Source organism: Purpureocillium lilacinum (genome assembly GCF_023168085.1).
Source record: "Purpureocillium lilacinum CBS 284.36 DNA, scaffold_1, whole genome shotgun sequence".
Taxonomy (NCBI): Eukaryota; Fungi; Ascomycota; class Sordariomycetes; order Hypocreales; family Ophiocordycipitaceae; genus Purpureocillium; species Purpureocillium lilacinum.
The window spans coordinates 5,968,429-5,988,327 of NW_027072111.1; the positions used below are offsets into that span (position 1 = coordinate 5,968,429).

Sequence of the window (19,899 nt, forward strand, 5' to 3'; positions counted from 1 at the left end):
CAACACGAGGCCGCCATCGCTGACCGACGTGGATGACGGATGGTCCCTGCTAATCCCTGCACAGCATCATCAGCACCAATCCAGCATACCCCAGCCTGTCAGTCGCAGTCGCTGATGGCCGACCCTGGAGTCGATTTAGAGGTTCATGGACTGGAATCGATGCGGCGGTGGTACCACACCGCGCATCTTGCCTCGGAGTCTATTCCGTCAAGCAGTCGGTTGCACAACATCAAGCCATCTGTTGCCGCCTCGCCACGGAAATGGCCCGGACCCAGGGAACCGGGGTCTCGAAACCCCCTGGCGGCTCGGTGAGGGCTTTGGCCGCCGAGGGGTTGCACAGCGCCTTCTCCGTACGATTGGTTGGCGGTGCAGGTGTCAAGGTCGGTGCTACGGTCGAGGCGAGTCGAACACAAGACTACCGAACATCAGCCTCATCTGGACCCTGAGAAGGCAATGCCTTCGCCACTCATACGCCACTTCATTATTATTGCTTCTCGGGCCTATTGCTCCTTAATCTATTCACAGTGCCTCAACGCATTCGTCCAAGTTAGTTGAAGCGCGCCGAGCAATGTCGCGGTGCCAAAATCTCTTGATCCACCACCCTGGACTATCCAACTAAAACCTCTCTAGCCAACCCATGTCCGGACAGCGAGTTATCCCAACCTATTCGTCAAGCTCGTCGTCTCACTGCTCGGTCACACGAGGAAGGCAGCGGCGCCGGCGGCGAGGCCGGCTACAACACCAAACGTCCCTCTGAGGCCCGCTGCAGCGCCGGTGTTGTCCTTGGTCTGGCTCGGCCCAGAGCCAGTAGTGGCCGTGGCGCCGTTGTTGACCTCGCCTTCCTTAACGAGCTTGCCACCATACGGAGCATCGGGGCTCACATTACTCCCGGACGACTTTGCGTGGTCCTTGTACGTCGCGAGACTTTTGCCCGAGCTTGGGTTGGCGACCCCAACCATGCCGCCCTGGCAGTGGCTCCCGGCGGAGCAGTAGAAGAATGTCGGGTCAGTGCTTTCCACAGTGACTTGAAAGATGCTTGGCTGCTCGAGAGTCAGGCCGCGCGTCTCCATCCCTTGCCAAGTGCAGCATGCAGTGCGACTCACGTTGTTCCCTTTTGCCTGGAGCATGCCGGAGTAGAAGCCACCCTGGCTCTGAGGAGAGCAGCCCTTGTCATAGTCGCCTGACACGACGCTGTGCTTGGACTTGCTAAAGTGGAACTCGAGGACGTCTCCCTTATCAGCCGTCACAGTGTCAGGCGAGAAAGACTTGCCGCTACTGCCGACGTCGATTCGGATTGTCTTGGCCGCGACGTGGGCCGTCAGTAGGGCGAGGAGCCCGCAACAGAACTTCATGACGGCAGTTCGAAGAAGTCACGAAAAGAGCCTTGTGTGAGAACGTTTGAGCACGTTTAACATGAAACTCGTAATATAGGAGCGAATCGCCAATGCAAGGCTTGTTATATAGGGCAAGCATGTCCGCTTCCGGTGGCCCTCTCTCCAGTCCCGATGTGCCACGGACTGCCGGAGCTCTGAGGGACAACCGCAATCTTCATCGCGACCTAATGCAGTCTTTCTCCGTGGCACGTACGGCGGCGCGAAAGGATCGGCTTTAGATTTCTTGTTCCATTGCTGGGATGGTCACGCTTGCGAGCGGAGAGGTGTCAGCTGATGCGCATGCCATTGAGTCGAGCTTGCGTTACGCAGCATCACCGCACGGGTGGCATCGCTGCGTCACAGCTTAACTAAACTCTTCGCAAGGTCGTCAGCACAGGCGATAGCGACATACAATTGTAAACGGAGATGCAATTTCTCTATGGCCTATGCTTCCACCATCTCCGGGGCGCCTGCGGACACCGGGCGGCTTGCGGACTCCATTGGTGTCAATCCCTCCGCTCCAGTCCGGAGGCGCTAGAGATCGCCTCCGGGCGCCGCACCGCGGCCGATCGGCCGGTACTGTGACTGCCGCGGGCCCCCATGACGGAGATGGAGGAATCAAGCTTAATTCTTCGCCTGGCTGGTTCCTGGAAGCGATACCCGCGGCGGCCCGGCTGTCAGCGGTGTACCCGTTCGAGGCACTTGAGGCAGCCATCTTGGGGTGCTCTTCACCAACGATTGCTCGGCAAAGGCACAGAGTGAGCGGAACGGCGACGTTCCAGGCAGAATATATGAGGCTGAGACAGCAGACTGCGACAGACAGGAAAGCGCAATGTTGGGCCCTGGACATGAGACACGTCGGCGACGCGGTGTCTCTCCGCAGAGGTGACGGGGCCCGACATGCCCGAGTCGAAGCGGTGGGGGCATCACAGGTGGGACCGGAGCCGCGGCCAAGGGTTGGAGAAGAGAGAAGCGTTGAACGACGTGAATGGTGTGCCCGAGCTGGACATGGACGGGGATAATGGGCCGTGCCCAATGTTGCCTTGAGCGAGTGGTTGTGGCAACTTGTGGGTACCACGGCTAACATCTATGGGAGCCAAGGAATTGGTGCATGTGCCGGGTATTGCTACAGCGACTGATACAAGACGGGGACCACGTTCTCTTCACGATCAGAATGCAGAGGTGGCAAGGACGTTGCGGTGGGTTATGTTGAACTCAGTGGATGATGCTCTCTGGGTCTGGAACCCTAGAAGACGACGCTCCATTCGAGCTTGTCGGACATATCCATTGCGTGACCATGCAATGCGGCGCAGGGCAGGCGACTGCCTGCCGACCCCTTGACTCCATGAGGCTGTTCGTTCGGCTATCAGGCCGGACCAATCTCTTTTCGAAAACGCAGCAAGGGACGGGATGTCACTGGGCTTCCGGCGACGGAGTTGCATGTTGCTGCGACAGGCCGGGCCCGAGTCCGTAACAGACGGCCCAGAGCGTGCCCTGGGATTCCTGGCCCCGTTTTATACGTCGGCCGAACGCTCGGCCCTCCGTCTCACCCGCACGGGCCAGGGGCCGCCGCCCAATCCACTTCCCCCAACCCTTCGGCTAACCGAGGCCAACCGGACTGGAGCCCCGCGGCATGCACCGGCAAAGGAGCTCCAGTGGCCGGGCGGGTGGCAGATTCACGTTGTGCCGACGCGGCGGGCGCATGCTGGACGCCAGACAGGGCGGCGGCGGCGGCGGCGACGGGATAACCGCGACGACATTTTTTTTATCCTCTCCTTCCCATTCCCTCTCCCGTTCCAATTCCTCCTCTCCCCTTTCCCCCATCCTTCCATCATCGCCGTCTCGCTCCATCGACGAACGAATTGACCGGACCCCCGCGTCAATTGCAATGTCTGTCGCCAACCGAAGCCTGCGGACGCTGCGCATCCAGAACCCGCAGCGCCTGGCCGCCCTCGCTGGTGCCGCCGCCCGCCCCTCGGCCTCCTTCGGCGCCGCTCGTTGCTCCGCTTCCCCATCACTCTCCTCCTCCACGCGCACCTTCTCCTCCTCCGTCGCAAAGCAATCTGGTGCGCCCGCCATGGCTTCCTCCGCCCGCGAGTACGATCCCGAGATCAAGGACATTGCCGACTATGTCGCCAACAAGCCCATTGACTCTGAGCTGGCCGTGAGTTGCGCTCTCTCCCCTCCGCAGTCCCGCGCCCCGCGCTGCCCCGCCGGCTCCTCTCCCCGGCTGAGGAGCACACACACATCCCCAACAGAATGTCCTGGCTGACGCTCTTTTGCCTCGCAGTTCGACACCGCTCGATGGATCCTCCTCGACACCCTCGGCTGCGGCCTCGAGGGCCTGAGGTTCAAGGAGTGCGCGAAGCTCCTGGGCCCCATCGTCCCCGGCACCGTCGTGCCCAACGGCACCAAGGTCCCCGGCACGCCCTTCGTCCTGGACCCCGTCAACGGCGCCTTCAACATCGGTGCCATGATCCGCTGGCTCGACTTCAACGACTGCTGGCTGGCCGCTGAGTGGGGCCACCCTTCGGACAACCTGGGTGCCATTCTCGCCGTTGCCGACTGGGTCAACCGCACCAACAAGGCTGGCGGCAACCTGGCCGGTGGCAAGGTCTTCACCGTCAAGGACGTGCTCGAGGCCATGATCAAGGCCCACGAGATCCAGGGCTGCCTGGCCCTGCTCAACTCCTTCAACAAGGTCGGCCTCGACCACGTCGTCCTCGTCAAGGTCGCCTCCACCGCCGTCGTCTCCAAGATGCTCGGCCTCAGCGAGAAGCAGATCGCCGACGCCGTCACCCAGGCCTGGGTCGACGGTCAGTCCCTGCGCACCTACCGCCACTCCCCCAACACCATGTCCCGCAAGTCGTGGGCTGCCGGTGACGCCTGCCAGCGCGCCGTCAACCTGGCCCTCAAGGTCATGAAGGGCGAGCAGGGTGTCCCCACCGTCCTCTCCGCCCCCACCTGGGGCTTCTACGACGTGCTCTTCAAGGGCAAGAAGTTCGAGTTCCAGCGCCCCTACGGCAGCTACGTCATGGAGAACGTCCTCTTCAAGGTCTCGTACCCGGCCGAGTTCCACTCGCAGACCGCCGTCGAGGCCTCGGAGAAGATCTACCACCAGCTCAAGGCCATGGGCAAGTCGGCCGCCGACATCAAGGCCGTCACCTGCCGCACGCACGAGGCTTGCATCCGCATCATCGACAAGCAGTTCAAGCCCATGGACAACTTTGCCGACCGCGACCACTGCATCCAGTACATGTGCTCTGTCATGCTGACGTTCGGCCGCCTCGAGGCCACCGACTACACTGACGGCGGCGAGGCCGCTACCTCGGAGCTCGTTGAGTCCCTGCGCAAGAAGATCAAGTGCGTCGAGGACCCGCAGTACACCCAGGACTACCACGACCCCAAGCTCCGCACCATCTCCAACGCCCTGACCGTCGAGCTCAACGACGGCACCGTCCTCGACGAGGTCGCCGTCGAGGCTCCCCTCGGCCACCGCCTGCGCCGCGACGAGGCTAAGCCCGTCATCCTGGCCAAGTACAAGCGTCACCTCGGCCCCCACCTGCCCGAGGCCCGCGTCAAGGAGCTCGTCGAGCTCAGCCAGGACAGCAAGAAGCTCGAGTCCATGTCCGTGGACGAGTACGTCGACCTGTACACTGTCAAGGAGAGCAAGTTTCTGTAAGTAAAAAAGCTGGAGGTCTTTTAGAGCTTAGATGTATGGAGTTTTGAACAAGGCTGGATTTAAAACAATCATCATTCCTGTGTGCTTGTAGTGTGCCGTCGTAGGCGCCTATCTAGCAGTTGCCGAATGACAACATCACCGCCGACGAATCGGGGACATCTACTGACACCTGCCCGCCCTTGACCTTGACGGTCTCGCCGACAGTGACGTTGTGCAGCCTCACGGGCTTGCCATGATCCAGATCCCAGTTGTAGCTCCAGCCGTCAAACGTGATGCCGGTAATGGCGTCGCTGCCGTTGGCTAAGAGTCTCTGCACACCAACCCTCGCGCCATCTTTGACACCGGCGCCGCCTACGGCAAAGGTGTAGGTCCTGCTCATGCGCGCAGGCGGGTTCAGCACCGGCTCCAGGCCCGCGCCGCCGACCGTGGTGTTGTACCCGTGCAGGTTGATCACCATGACGCGGGCGAGGCGCGACTCGTCCCTGTTCTTGCGGCCCGCGGGGTGGAAGTGCGCTGCATACGCGGCCTCGGCCGAGTCGGAGCCCAGAGGAATGGCGGAGATGCTCACGGGCGTGTTCTTCTTGACGGGGCGGACCATGGCCGCGACGGCGACGCTCCCGTAGTATGGCGCCTTGGTGCCCACGACGTCGAGGTCTGTCGTCACGGGTTGCCATGCTTGATACTGCGGTCAAGTCAGCTCTTCGCCTTGCATGCGACTCGTATCGAGACGTACGCGGTAGTTGGTCCCCTGGTGCATGTGCACACGCTTGAAGCCCACAGAGGCAGAGTAGAGGTTGAAGTCGACGCCCCAGAGGGCGGCGCCAAACGAGTTGGACAGGCCGGGCTTGCCCTGGTTGTAGAGCGAGTTGGTCTCGCCAAAGATGAGCGGCGGCGTCTTGTCGCTGCCCTTGCCGCCAGCGGCGCGGGCACCGGGGAAGATGGCGTCGTACTCCTTGGTGTGCGCGTCCACGGACAGCATCGTCTTGGTGTGGTTCATGAGCGTGCCCTGAAGCGTGACGCCCGGGGATGTCGCGCCGCTGATGTAGCTGTGTATCTCGTCAGCGACGGCCCTGCAGAAACTTGTAGCGGTTTTGGCACGCACTTGTGGGTTGAGAACAGCTCGATATCATTGTCCTGGTTCAGGCCGGCGGGCCACATCTTGGTCGCCTTGAGATGGTTGCTCACGCCGGCATTCGACGGCGCCATGAACCGCGGAGACGCCGTCCCGTGACAGTTCTTCCTAACAGACTCGCGGATGTGCCTCGTCGCGTTGAGCCACTGTTCGACGTACGTGCTCTCATTCCAGGTCGGCGGCCGGACGGGCCCCTGCGCCGAGGTGCTAAACAAGTCAGGCTCGTTGCCGTACTCCCAAGTATACGTCTTGCCCTTCAGGGCGCGACACGCCAGCGGCACGGTATCGAGGAGCGTCTGCCAGCCGGCAGAGCGGTTGCCGCCGAGGCCCATGTTGAAGCCGTGCGAGAAGCGAACGCCGAGGCCGGGCCATGTCGCGTACGACTCGAAGTACGCGGGACCGATGGTGATGGTCGTGGGGTAGTCCGGGGAGCGGGAGGGATCGACGGTGCCGATGAGGGCCGCGGCCTGGGAGGCGTCGAAGAGGGCGTAGTCTTGGGTGTTGCCGCCGACGCGGATGTAGGGCGTGGTGGAGAGGCGGGCGAGGTTGGCGAGGAGGTTGCCGGAGAAGGTGTTGGGGTGGGACTTGTTTCCTGAGTGCAGATCGTGTCAGAGCGGGGCTAGTATAGAGAATTTGAAGACTGGATGACAATTGGGGCATAGCAATGACTCTCAGTGAGGAATTGAAGCTCTTGGTGATGATGTGGACATGCGGAGACGGGTGGGCGTGTAAGTCGACGAACCTGCAAAATCGGGAAACGACGAAAACTCGAGCGAGTAGCTCACAAAGCCGTCAAACGGCTCGCCCAGGGGATTCGCCTTGGCCGGCACATTATACGTATCTGCAGCGACGACAGTCGCCGCTGCGGCAAGTGTGAGAAGTCCTCCAGACAACATCCTGGCAGGCATGAGGCGGCAGTCAACTCAATTGATGATATTCTCAGTTCGTCAAGTCTACCGAAGCCGTGATCCCGTTCCTGCGTCTCAATGCCCATTCAAATATACCTTCAGAGAGTCGTTCATTTAGGCATCGTCAGCGGCTATTGGGGTGTCACATCGCGGGCCGCCGCGGTGGCCATTTGCCGCGTCGAATCGGCCCTGTTCGCGGTGATGATGCATTAGTTCCCAATCGGCATCTCACCCGGCCGTGGTGCATCCTGGTTTGGACGACTGTGGCTTGCATTGCCTCATACGCAGAGGCATGTCATCGGCCATCGGGCAATACAGCACTGCACGGGGCTCCAGGACTGATGATCCGTGAGGCCCAAGCAACATCAATATTCTCGCGTCAAACCGGGCGTCGGAGGGGGGTGGACGAGGTCCGGCAGTTTAATCATCTTACTTCCCCCTTCAATGCGTACCGTTGCGCTCGCAGCTGTGCGTATCTGTCGAGTCTGTCGACATGTCCACTACGTTACATGGATGACGGGGCGAGACTCCGCGCCGCTCGTCTGATTAAATCCGGGATCGACAGAACACCAATCGCCAACGATTGTGGAGTTGCGTGATTCCACGAATGGGGCATCGCTTCTTTTGCCGACGTCGACGACCACGGACATGGGTAACACACGCTACCCCGCGATGCACCCCGCTGGTTTCCCCTCCTAGTCAAAGGATGATGTATGTTCAATCGAGGGATTTCACCCGTCGGATACCAGGGGCCGTGTAAGCGGTTGCAATGCTCTTTGCATGCGCCTTGATGTCTATGCCTCCATGTCCCCGTTAACAGCACTCTTCGTCGTTGAGCAGGTCGCATTCAGGTAATCCCTTGCGAGACGCGTGTCTGCAGCTTGCGGCGATGACTGAGGTGTCACGGCCGCCCACCTGCCGTTGAAGTCTGGCATGCATTGTCAGTGGCGTAATGCTTCAATGCTGGCATCGAGGCGTTGGGTATCGATCAAACAAGTGACGCCCCAGGCTGCCCCTATCGCGACCGACAGCAGGTCTGGCATCCCACCGTGTACTCCAGGATAATCATGGATTCACGTCGATCGAAGAAGGGGCTTGGGAGCGGGACGCCGACCCGCAGGGCCAGGCCTAGCTGAAACGAGTCAAGTAATTTACAGACATGTGATGGTTACAGTCACACGCGAAATACTTATCGGCCTAGACGTCGCATCTGCCGTAGGCCTCAAAGGTCACATTGAACGTTGACTCCCTGATGGGGTGATATCTGGCGTCAGCCGGTAGAACGGCATAGCTTCCGGAGGCGGCCCCGCAACGGCACCGGGCTCCGGACCTGGTATCAGATGTAACCTTGAGGCGAGCTCGCGAGATCGACAGGATCGACCGGCATCTCCAGCTGCACCAGTCCACGTCTATAAGTGCGTCGTTTCTGCGACAAACAGAAATGCATTGCGAAATATGCGCCAAGAGCGTCTTGTCGTTGCAAGATGAGAGTGAATCTGGCTGCTGGCTTGATTGCCATCGCCAGTGCCGGTCCGTCACCAGCTATTCACATAACACTGCCCCAGAACATTGCTGACTTGGACACCCTACAGTAAACGGATGCTTGGTCACCGTTCCGAGCACCCCATTCAACTGCCAACCCGGCCAATTCTCTCTCCGCCATCTCAAGAGCATCGTTCTCGACTCGCGCCATGCCCAGGCAGTCGACAAGACGGGCCAGACCCTCATCCCCCCAACCCTCGAAGACTTTACCCGCACCTTCAAGGAAGACCTCAAGTCGAGCCTCGGACTGGATGTACCCGTGATTAAAGGCACTCAGCCAGCGCCCAACTCCATCTTTGTGACTCTCGACGACAAGTCCAAGTTCAAGGACGCGGCCGGACGCCACACCGCGGAGGGTTACCGACTGTCCGTTGGTGCCAACGGCATCACTGTTGCGGGTGCGAGCGCGCTGGGTGCTTGGTGGGGGACACGCTCCATCTTGCAGACTGCAGCTCTCAATGACAAAAATGTCGCCCACGGGGAAGGTGTAGACGCGCCTGGCTGGGCTTACAGGGGCATCATGGTGAGCACCACTTACATACGTACACATTGACGGCCCCCCCGCGTGCCTTTCACTCACGAGTAAACCATCATCTGTACAGCTTGACGGCGGCCGTCACTACTACCCGCCGGACTTCGTCATCGAGATGTGCTCGTACCTGTCCTTCTTCAAGCAAAACACCTTGCAGCTGCACATGAGCGACAATCTCAACAACTACCCGGATCGCTACTCCCGCGAGCGTACCATGAGCCTCTACTCGGCGTTCCGCCCATGGTCCGACGACCCGGCCGTGGCGGGGCTCAACGACCGACGCAACGAGTCGTACACGCGCGACGAGTTCGACGACATGCAGCGTCGGTGCGCGCGGCGCGGCGTCACCATCGTGCCCGAGATTGAGGCCCCCGGCCATGCCCTGGCAATTGTCAAGTGGCGCAACCAGATTGGCCTCGAAGACCTCAGCATGCTCAACATCTCGCACCCCGACACGATTCCCACGATGAAGACGATCTGGAAGACGTTCCTTCCCTGGTTCCACTCCAAGGTAGTGCACATCGGGGCAGACGAATATGACGAGAACCTTGTCGCGGACTACACGCATTTTGTCAATGAGATGGCGTCATTTATCAAGCAAGAGTCTGGCAAAGACATACGTATCTGGGGTACTTTTACGCCGAAGCAGGGCGCCAACGTCTCCAAGGACGTCGTCATCCAGCACTGGTCGTCTCGCATGGATAACGCACTATTCGACTACGTCAACAATGGGTATCAGGTGCTCAATGCAGACCATTCTTTTTACGTCGTCAACAAGTGGTCCTCATCTTACCCGCCTCCCCTCAAAAAGTCCCAGGCCTTCACGGGCGGTAACCCCGCCACGGGCGGCCCCTTCTCGCCAAACATCTTTGACATCAGCAACGCGACCAACAACCCGCCGCGGGACAGTCCCGCTGTGCAGGGGCATCTGGTTGCTCTCTGGAACGACTGGGGCCCTAACGGCACCACGGTGCTGGAGGCGTATAGGACCCTGCGCGATGTTCCCGCCATTGGGGATAAGCAGTGGGGAGGAGACTTGACCGAAGACGAGTACGATGGTGTCATCGATGCATTGCGCGCGGTCATTCCGGACCAGAATCTCGATAGGAAGGTCCAGTCAAGGACTGATGTGGTGCTCAACTATCGCTTCTCCAATTGCGGAAAGGACTCTACCTTTGTCCAGGACAGGTCGGGCAACAACTATCACGGTCGCATTCACGGAGAGGGTTGCAAGATCAGCGGCTCAACACTCTCCTTTTCGGGCAACTGCCATATCGAAACACCGCTGAAGAGCAAGGGCAGGGACTACACGCTGTCATTCTCCGTCAAACCCAGCGGCTCTAACAAATACGGCACGCTCTTCGCCGGACCCGACTCGACGCTCCTCTCCGCCGCGGCCGACGCCGCGGGCAACGTCACAATGGTCAGCGGTGGCGAGCACTATGCTCTCAATTACAGCCTCCCCGTAGGCGCCTGGACGAGCGTCAGCCTCATTGGCAAGGGCAATCAGACGTTTCTGTCGGTGTCGGACCGTGAGCCGCAGAAGATGGAGTTCCTGACTCGGTTGGGCATTTGGGGCCTGCGGTTCGTCTGGGCGCCCATGGCGTTTGAGGCTCCGCTGGCGCGCATTGGAGAGGGCTTTGTTGGCGAGATGCGAAATATCACTCTGCGCGGCAGCGCTTGAGTGTGACGGGAGTGTTCGCTTCGTGTATGTCTGTTGTCATGGTGCGATCAAACCGGCTCTGGCTGTACACCCCAGGACGTGGCCAGGTCACCTCGGTGGAGAGCAAGACAGGATCACTTGTGCGGTACGGAACCCTGTTTTTGACATCTTACAATATATGAGACAAGATGATGTTGGCAGCAAACAGTACCAACGGCATTATGGTTCCGCGGCTTAGTCCATACATCACCTACCTGGTTGTTGAATCGTACAATCGTCTGCGGCCTGTGTTATGCCTGTATCACGTCGGCCATCTGCGAATGAGGCGTTTGCTAGGCCAGCATCTGGATGGGTTTCCAGCTAGATAGGAGTCAATTGGTTTGTAATATATATTGAACGGAATGAATCGTCTCTTGGTGGCCTCTCATCTGGATATTTCCGTCGGTCAGTTACCGCCACTTCGTTCCCAACAACACTTGTATGGTTCATGCCCTAAGCCACCAACCTCAGACCGACATCCGTAATCAGCATCATGCCGCCCCGGCTGGACGACTACGACGGGGCGTCTTCTCATGCCTTCGGAAACATCTACATCCTGCCACCCAGTGGCATGCACTACAACACCGTCATCTTCCTGCATGGCCGCGGCAGCACCGGCCGGGAGTTTTGCGAAGACCTCTCCCAGGGCGTCATGTCCAATCTTCGAACGCTGCAGAACGCGCTGAGATGTCGCGGCTTCCGCCTCGTGTTCCCGACGGCGCGGTTGGTTTTTAGTCGTGGCTTGACCGAGTGGACGCCTGCGTGGCTGGAGGAGTTCTTCTATGACTTGGATCAACTGGACGTGGACCAGCATGACATGGTCACGCAGAACATTGTCGATGGGACCGAGTTTCTCCATAACCTCATCGTCGAGGAGACGAACCGCCTGCGCGGAAATGCCAGGAAGCTTTTCATCGTTGGCTACAGCGACGGCGGCTCTATCGGCCTGTGGACCTTGTTGACGCTGCCTCCGGCGGTCCAGGCGCTGGGAGGCTTCATCGGCATCAACACAACACTGCCCTTTGGGCCGAGTATCAAGAGGCATATGCGAGGGGAGGTGGGATTGCCACGACCCAACGACCCCTATGAGGAGCAGCGTTGTCGACAGGACGAGTTTGTAACGGACAAGTTGACCATGATACTGCGACCGATTCGGCGGGGAAGCCCGGAGCCCCCTCCCCGCGTGTGCAGAACCCCAATTCTCATGATGCACGGCGTGAACAATAAGATTGTGGACATAAACCTGGCTGACGAAGCTTTGATTACGCTCGGCACCATGGGTTTCGCGACGCAGTGGTTCACCTATACGGGTGAGGAGGAGGATGCTCACTGGATCACGGAGCCGGAGGGGTTCGACGACATCTTCAGGTTCATTGTCGGCTCCTACCACTGATACTTGCCTGGGGTCTTGGGGGGATGGTGGTGATCTGGCAACAGCAAGGCCATACCGGGGGAAACGGGGAAGTGTGGGATGATGGGAAGCTGGGCTCGGGGGCCATTACCCCAAGGTTCCTCCATTTGCTTGAGAGCAGCGGCGAGGGTATTCTCAAATCTCAAGGTTACAGGGCGATCATACGAACGTACTTTTCCCAGGAAAACGAAATGAAAAGTTGCTTGTTCCATGGCAAGGTGTGGCGCATGACGAACGGACATCACCATCCTTGCACGGATATAAAATCGACGGCACGGGTTTGGCTTGCAGGGCATCTCGGCCGGCCGGACACGGACACGGGCTTTCGGCACCCACTCGAAACCGAAACAGCGGGGCTCATAGGGGAGCCTGGATGCAGTGGCGGGGCTCCACTGGCAGCGGCACAGCCTCAGTGCGACTCCTACTAAAGTTACTTGGCGCCTCCATCCCCTCTGCACCACCCGCCGCTCCTCGTGTGATTTCCCATCCTACAATCCACTCCACGCTCAACCGAGTACGACGTGCCCTATCCTCCTATCCTCCATCCGACAGCAAACGAGAGACGCCGCTCGGCCCGCGGCCCCCCAGTCACGATGGTGTCGGCCGACCGCCAGACCATCATGGAGACCAACAGGTCGCTCCGCAACATTAAGACAGTAGGTCACCGACTTGCCATCAAGGCGCCGGATGTTCTCGTCGCTGACAGCCGCGCAAGGAGCTCGAGAACCTGCTAGAAAAGGGCGTCATCGACGAGGCCGTCTTCGACCAGATTCACGCCGCCCTGCCCGACGAATCCCCCCTCCACGGACCCCTCCGCACCGCGACGAGCAGCAACGCATCCCCCGCCCCTGCGCGAAGCAGCCCGGCGCCCAACAACAACAGCAACTCGCCTCCCCCGGCCCAACAGCCCCCGACGCAGGCGTTCCAGAACCTCGGCATCAACTCGACGTCACCCGCGCCGCCGTCCTACAACGACACGCCCCCGCCCAACGTGCCCGACCGCAGCGGCAAGCCCGTCATCGCCCACGCCCGCGCCATATACCGCTACAGCGCGTCGGACGCGCGCGACGTCAGCTTCGAAAAGGACGACAAGATCGCCGTGCACGAGTACATGAACCAGGACTGGTGGATGGGGCAGAACCTCCGCACCGGGCAGGAGGGCATCTTCCCGCGCAACTACGTGCTCGTCGAGCCGGACCAGGAAAAGGCCCAGCAGCCCTATCCCGGCGCTGCGTACCCAGCTCAGCCGCAGTACGGATATCCGCAGGGCCCCCCGCAGCAGCAGAACCCTTACAACTCGAGCGTGCCGCCCATGGCCGTCGCCGAGGGCGGACAGCCGGCTGGAGGGCAGCAGGGCGACAACAAGGTTGGCGAGTACGGAAAGAAGTTTGGCAAGAAGCTGGGTAATGCGGCCATTTTTGGTGCTGGCGCGACGATTGGTGGCAACATTGTCAACAGCATCTTCTAGATGCTCAGCGGACACGGGCCGATTCCCTGTCTTGCTTGACGGGCTTCAAAGCAGCGCAAGGGGGCGGTAGTGCCGCAAGTCTTCTGGTATGGCGTTTGGAGTTTTGCGCTCGCAAGCAGCTTTCGTAGCAAGAGCAACCAATTAGGAGTGAATTGAATAGTGTTCTAATCTGCTTTTCAATGTTCGATGCTGGATCATATAGCTCAAGGCTCAAGACCAAGGTGATGCCGCACCGTCACGGGCACTAGACGCCACCAGCGCCACCTTGACGGATCCGGGAGCCCCACCTCGAAAAAAGACCCTGGAACTGGCAGAGGCTTCAACCGCATGTCATCTGCTCAATTCTGCAAAGATCTCGTCGGCAGTGTTCACTCACACAACGCACACGACGCCCGTTGCCCAACGTGCCTATATATTTTAGGTCACCGGGCAGGATGTCGAATCCAAAGAAGCGTGCCGCCGAGCCAGCGGCGCCCGCAAAGACGACCAAGAAGCGCAAGACCAAGGCCCAGCAAGATGACGAGCTTCTCGACATGGACCTCGGCGTCAACACGCTCTTCGCGCGCATGGACAACCAGCTGCTGGCCGACCACCTCGCCCAAAAGCTGACGCGCTTCGGCGGCGACCTCAGCTCCGTCGAGCTGTCAGACCTGACCGTCTCGGGTGAGCAGCGCCTTCCTAGGAAGCTCCCCAATGAAGGCACCCTGGCTAACCGATTGCTGCAGCAAACTCAATACGTGACACAACGGAGTGGAAGGAGACGAGGACGCTCGATCACCTGCCCGGCTTCATGGAGAAGTTTGCAGAGGATCCCGCAAGCCTGGGCAAGGCGCCCAAGAAGAAAGGCGCGCCGCACACGCTCATTGTCGCAGGCGCAGGCCTGAGGGCTGCGGACATTGTCAGGTACGTTGGCCATCGCCTCATCCTTCACACACCGGAAGTAGCCGAGCTGACGAACTGCAGAGCTGTCCGCAAGTTCTCTAGCAAAGACAACGTGGTGGCGAAACTGGTACGTCGCGGCCCAGCCCCCTCTCAACTCGTCAGGGCGCGCCTGCTCACCCCTGCCCACAGTTCGCCAAGCACATGAAGGTCGAGGAGCAAGTCACCTTCCTCAAGAACAGGAAAACAGGCATCGGCGTCGGCACGCCTGCGCGTCTGATGGAGCTCATCGACAACGGGGCGCTCTCGCTGGACAACCTGCAGCGCCTCGTCGTCGACGCCTCGCACGTTGATCAGAAGAAGCGCGGCGTCCTGGACATGAAGGATACGATGATGCCGCTGGCGCGGTTCCTGGTGAGGGACGAGTTCAAGGACAGATATGTGGACGAGAAGAAGCCGTTGGCGCTGCTGTTCTACTAGATACCCGCGGAAGGGCTGTGCGGTTCATGGTGTATACATGAAATAGAGGGCACTTGCTGTCTCTAGAGCGGCCCGTCGCTCTGCAGTTGACTGCTACTTTATTCACGTGTGTTTAAGCGTTGTGAGAAGGTGCGTCACGCCGCGAAACCCCGGATTGCACTTTCTTTCATGGGTGCCAGGCGAGACCTCGCCTGTCGATGGCTGCTCCTGCCGTGACTGTTGCTACCGGTGCCGCGTCGCCTCCCACATGGTAGACGTGGCCGTATTCTCCTTTCGCTTCCTCTCCACGACATCAACAATCATCGCATCACCCTCAGCTCCGCCGGCACGTCTTCGGAGACCCTGCACTCGTTTTTTGGATCACCGCTCCATCCATCTCTCATTCTCCCAATTTTGGTGACTATCGTTAATTACGACCAGCCATTTCAAATCGCTATCCAGTTAGTCGACACACTGGCAACATGAAGACAAGCGTCGCAGGCAGCCTTGTTCTTGCAGCACTCGCTGCGAGAGAGGTGAACGCCCGAGGGAAAGCCCCAGGTACGAAGACATCTCACTTGTGAGACGCTCAGTTCTAACAAATGAAGAATGTGTCGTTGATTGCACTCCTGTTTCGTCGAATCAGACCGCCCTCGCGGCGATGCGCCTCGTCTGCCACGACAGCACAGCCCAGAGGGTGAGTGTGGAATAGTCTCCCAGATATGGCTCAGTACTGACGAACGGCATCCACAGACCCTGTTCCAGTGCTTGGTAGATTCTTGCCACTCCAACAGTTATGGCGACGCTCTTGGATTCGCCATCTCTACCTGCTCTGCCCTTGGCGCCAGCATTCGACCATTGCACCCGATCGAGGTCCATCGCGCGGACCTCGTCAGACGACAGGATATTCCAACAGAGCCAGGACCTGTTCTGCCCAATCCTTCTATCGTGGGCGGTCCCTCAATTATCACGTTCAACCACGATGTCTCCATCGAACTCAACTGTCGGGCCGGCCCGGATGGCCTGGTCACATTGTCCGTTCCAGCTCCCGCGTCGGCCGGCACGCACTTCGCAAACCCCGAATTGGGCTCAGATGGGTCTTCGAACGTGGGAAGCGTAACAACCCTGGCAAGCAGCAGCGACTACTCTTTCTCGACGAAACCGGTGTCAAGGACTTTCCAACAAGGAAATGGTGGCAGGCATGGCCCTACCGAGAACCTTGACTGTCAATCGACGACTCTGTCCACTTCAACAGAAGGTCCGTCAGGCTCCGCGGCAGCCCAGAGTACTGCTTGCCCATGCACGCAGTCTGCCCCAGGGGCTCCAAGTTTCTCTCGTCCGACTCAAACTTATGCCAGCCAGCCATCTGCACAGTTTTCTTTGTCAACCACTAGTCCTGACTCTGGCAACTTTCCCAGCCAAACAACTCAACTGTCGACGAGAGATTGTGACGAGCCCAGCTCGTTGTTTAGCCTCACTACTACCACTACTTCTCCGGTTTCCACTCTGACACAGTCAACAACCTTTGGAACCGTCTCATCCACGTCTCGACCAGAGTCCACTGACTGTTCCGAAGAGATGTTGAGACTGACCCCGACGCCACCGATGCCATTCAGCCTGCCGACGGCAAGTTCTGTATGGAGCACCAGCACGATTCCCTCCGTTCAGTCCCTGGCTTCTAGCGGTCATTGCTCCAACTCGTCATCTAGCTACACGAGTACATCCTTCACATCAAGTACGAGCTTGAGCTCCAGCTCATGCACCGATGAAACTACCACATCGAGTTCTTCTACACAGCATCACTCGACTACCACTAGCCTTGTGTCGACGGACTGCGAATCTGCAGTTACGTCCAGCACGCAGCACACGCAACCTTCCCATGGCTCAGCTTCTCTCCGACAGGCGACCATCAATACGACTTCAACAAGTCATACCGAGAGCTCTCGGTCCAGTAGTTTTTCTTCGCAGAGCGTGGTTCTCACCACAGGGCCAGCGGAGTATACAACAGCGCCGTCTACGCCTCCTGCGTATCTCCCTCCTTTGAATGAGTACTCGTTTCTCAGTACGCCGCCACTCTACGGCTCGAGCATCTCGAGTTCTTCTCACACAACTGTACTCAACACTGGTACCGGTACCACCAACACACTTCATGCGGCATCCACACGCGAAACTACCCAAGAATATGTCTACGGACCCACCACGGCCCTCCTTGCACCGTCGCTGCAACTACCCACACATGTCCTTGCTGCATCTGCCACGGAACGTCGCGACGAGGGCATTGCCAGAGACTCGCAACGCACCGACTATGACGACGCGCCTTTGCGCCCCGCAGCTACAGCATCTCAGGCCAAGGCCCGTGTCGTTCAAGTCACCATCATCTCACTCGGCGCTGGCGGCAGGATGGAGACATCGGTGGTGGTAGTTCAACAGGATGCGCCACTTCCCACTGGACTGGCGCTCGTTGCAAACCCTCCAGAGGGTACAGAGCTCGCAGGCAATATTTTGACACATGCTGATGAGCTCACTGCTCCAAGCCCACACGGTCTGAGCACTGAGAGTCTTGGAAGCGAGCCCTCAACACTGAAGCGTGTGGAGGGGACGATGCATACTGTCGAGGTAGCGGGCGAAACGGCTGCCATGGTGGAGGCAACCCCAATGATAGTAACTGGGAGTGCCACACCAAGGAAGCCGCTGCGAACTGCGCTTTACTTTGCAGTCGGTCTAGCAGTCTTCTTTTTGGGTGGCACAATTGCGGGCTAATCGAGCAGTGGCTATATGCAGTTTGTCATGCTGCCGTTTCTTTTGTATGGAATATTTGTCTGGGGGGAATGTGCATTGCCATTGTTAACGGCGTGGTTTTCTTCGCGGGTAGAGGCTTAGACCAATGCAAAGATTGCGTGGGCATTCCAACAAACTGGCAAAGTGTTTGGCAGCGTATGCCGAATTGTTGCTACATTGCACTCGCTGTAAGTGTCGCCCATGTCACAAACGGCATTGTAGCGGCTTGGCAGTGCGTGAATGCAGACCTGTCGCTTGAAGGTGGAATTTTTTGGGGACCTGGGGTGACCCTTTTGGGCCCGCCTTGGGATGAGCGGCAAGGGTCCATTGTGGATTCGGCGGCATGGCCCCGCCAAAATTTCTGAGAAAAGTCCAAACTCTGTCGCGACACCTCAAGCTTCACTCGTTTTCTTCGGCGGCAGCTCCTTCCACAACGACAGCCACACAATTCGCCGCGGAGAGCGCCACAAAGCGACCGCCATCATGAAGAGCAAGCGCGCGCGCGAGGCCGCGGCCACCAACGACGAGGAGAAGCCGGCTCCGGCCGCTGCGACGGCAGCAGACGAGCAGCCGGCCAAGAAGCGCAGGAGAGACGACGCTGCCGCCGCCGACGACGACGCGAGCGAGGTGAAGCAGAAGAAGGCCAAGAAAGACAAGAAGGATAAAAAGGATAAAAAGGACAAGAAGAAGGACAAGAAGGAGAGCCGGAGGGAGAGGAAAGATAAGCGCAAGGACCTCCAGGACCTGCCGGAGGAGGATGACGGCGTGGGCGAAGAGGCCGAGGATGCGGTGATTGGTGATGCGGATGTGGAGAAGGAGCAGAAGAAGGCGGAGAAGAAGAGCAAGAAGGAGAGCAAGAAGAAGGAGTCCAAGGAGAAGAAGGCCGACAAGGAGGGCGCCGAGGGTGCTGCCGCGGAGGAGCAAGAGAAGCCCAAGAAGAGCAAAAAGGACAAGAAGGCCAACAAGAAGGACAACGAAACCTCGACCTCGACGCCCACCACCACCACCACCGCCGCCGCCGACGGCGACGACAGCAGCAGCGCGAAGCAAAACGGCGACGGCGGCAAGCCCGACCGGCACATCGTCTTCGTCGGCAACCTGCCCTACACGGCGACGCAGGAGACGGTGCGCGCGCACTTTGCGTCGCTCAACCCCGTGTCGGTGCGGTGCCTGACCAAGAGGGACGACACGACGACGAGCGGCGCGACGTGCCGCGGCATCGCCTTCGTCGAGTTTGCCAACGTGTGGACGATGCGCACGTGCCTGGACAAGTTCCACCACTCGTCGTTTGAGGACGGCAAGTCGGCCGCGCGCAAGATAAACGTCGAGTTGACGTGAGTTTTTTCTTACACTTCCTCTCTCCTCTCGCCCCTCCCTTCCTCACTTCATAACCCACCCCCTTCACTGTTCTTCCCACACGTTGCTGCTGCTGCTGCTGCTCCTCGCTCTCTCCGACAACTCTCGCCATCCATATTTCTGCACATACGTATACTGACTGGACCTCCGACCATGCAGCGCCGGCGGCGGCGGCAAGACCAAGCACCGCAAGGACAAAATCATCGCCAAGAACAAGAAGCTCGACGAGAACCGCGCCAAGCGCATCGAGAAGGAGAAGACGGCCAAGGAGAACGGCGAGGGCGGCGGCGCGCAGAAGGAGCGCCAGAGCGTCAGCGAGAGCATACACCCCAGCCGGCTGGCTAGGAACCCGCGCTTGGGGCATCGCTGAGTGACGAGACCGAGACGCCTGCGGCGAATTCTGCCCGTCGCTGGACTCGCTCACTCTTTCTGCATGAATTCCTTCCTCTTTTTTCTTGGGCGTTTGGGGTCATGGTACCGTTGAGAGCACAAAAAGCGCATCGCCAAGTATAGAACGATACCCCACGAGGATCAATCTGACATGACATTCGACGACTAGTGCTGTGCCCTGGACCACCTTGCGTCAGGTAGCCTTGGGGCATCGACATACTTCAAGAGGTCCCGTGCGTGCATTCGCAAACGTGAAACAAGCGTCCATATGCGTGCTATCTACAAAT

The 19,899-nt window shown here is 59.2% G+C and overlaps 8 protein-coding genes across 8 annotated transcripts; 6 read left to right on the forward strand and 2 right to left on the reverse strand.

Annotated features, from left to right (window-relative positions):
- Positions 1-695: 695 nt before the first annotated feature.
- On the reverse strand, positions 696-1,352 carry PLICBS_001432 (uncharacterized protein; the record flags this gene model as incomplete). Its single annotated transcript, XM_065599825.1, has 1 exon — positions 696-1,352. The coding sequence occupies one exon, from the start codon at positions 1,350-1,352 to the stop codon at positions 696-698; it is 657 nt and encodes a 218-aa protein (XP_065455897.1).
- A 2,098-nt stretch (positions 1,353-3,450) lies between these two features.
- Positions 3,451-5,055, forward strand: PLICBS_001433 (ATP-binding cassette transporter CGR1; the record flags this gene model as incomplete). The annotated part of the gene is made up of 2 exons (XM_018317500.2): positions 3,451-3,537; positions 3,664-5,055. 2 exons carry the CDS (start codon positions 3,451-3,453, stop codon positions 5,053-5,055), a joined length of 1,479 nt encoding a protein of 492 aa, XP_018183025.2.
- A 112-nt stretch (positions 5,056-5,167) lies between these two features.
- PLICBS_001434 (uncharacterized protein) lies at positions 5,168-7,083 on the reverse strand (the record flags this gene model as incomplete). Its single annotated transcript, XM_018317499.1, has 4 exons — positions 5,168-5,737; positions 5,789-6,101; positions 6,158-6,779; positions 6,930-7,083. 4 exons carry the CDS (start codon positions 7,081-7,083, stop codon positions 5,168-5,170), a joined length of 1,659 nt encoding a protein of 552 aa, XP_018183024.1.
- A 1,496-nt stretch (positions 7,084-8,579) lies between these two features.
- On the forward strand, positions 8,580-10,853 carry PLICBS_001435 (uncharacterized protein; the record flags this gene model as incomplete). Its single annotated transcript, XM_065599826.1, has 3 exons — positions 8,580-8,625; positions 8,688-9,007; positions 9,240-10,853. 3 exons carry the CDS (start codon positions 8,580-8,582, stop codon positions 10,851-10,853), a joined length of 1,980 nt encoding a protein of 659 aa, XP_065455898.1.
- A 511-nt stretch (positions 10,854-11,364) lies between these two features.
- On the forward strand, positions 11,365-12,264 carry PLICBS_001436 (uncharacterized protein; the record flags this gene model as incomplete). Its single annotated transcript, XM_018317497.1, has 1 exon — positions 11,365-12,264. The coding sequence occupies one exon, from the start codon at positions 11,365-11,367 to the stop codon at positions 12,262-12,264; it is 900 nt and encodes a 299-aa protein (XP_018183022.1).
- Positions 12,265-12,875: 611 nt separating this feature from the next.
- On the forward strand, positions 12,876-13,750 carry PLICBS_001437 (uncharacterized protein; the record flags this gene model as incomplete). Its single annotated transcript, XM_065599827.1, has 2 exons — positions 12,876-12,938; positions 12,989-13,750. The coding sequence occupies 2 exons, from the start codon at positions 12,876-12,878 to the stop codon at positions 13,748-13,750; spliced, it is 825 nt and encodes a 274-aa protein (XP_065455899.1).
- Positions 13,751-14,184: 434 nt separating this feature from the next.
- Positions 14,185-15,109, forward strand: PLICBS_001438 (uncharacterized protein; the record flags this gene model as incomplete). Its single annotated transcript, XM_018317495.2, has 4 exons — positions 14,185-14,413; positions 14,476-14,653; positions 14,714-14,759; positions 14,822-15,109. 4 exons carry the CDS (start codon positions 14,185-14,187, stop codon positions 15,107-15,109), a joined length of 741 nt encoding a protein of 246 aa, XP_018183020.2.
- Positions 15,110-18,349: 3,240 nt separating this feature from the next.
- On the forward strand, positions 18,350-19,592 carry PLICBS_001439 (uncharacterized protein; the record flags this gene model as incomplete). Its single annotated transcript, XM_018317493.1, has 2 exons — positions 18,350-19,200; positions 19,382-19,592. 2 exons carry the CDS (start codon positions 18,350-18,352, stop codon positions 19,590-19,592), a joined length of 1,062 nt encoding a protein of 353 aa, XP_018183018.1.
- Positions 19,593-19,899: the final 307 nt, after the last annotated feature.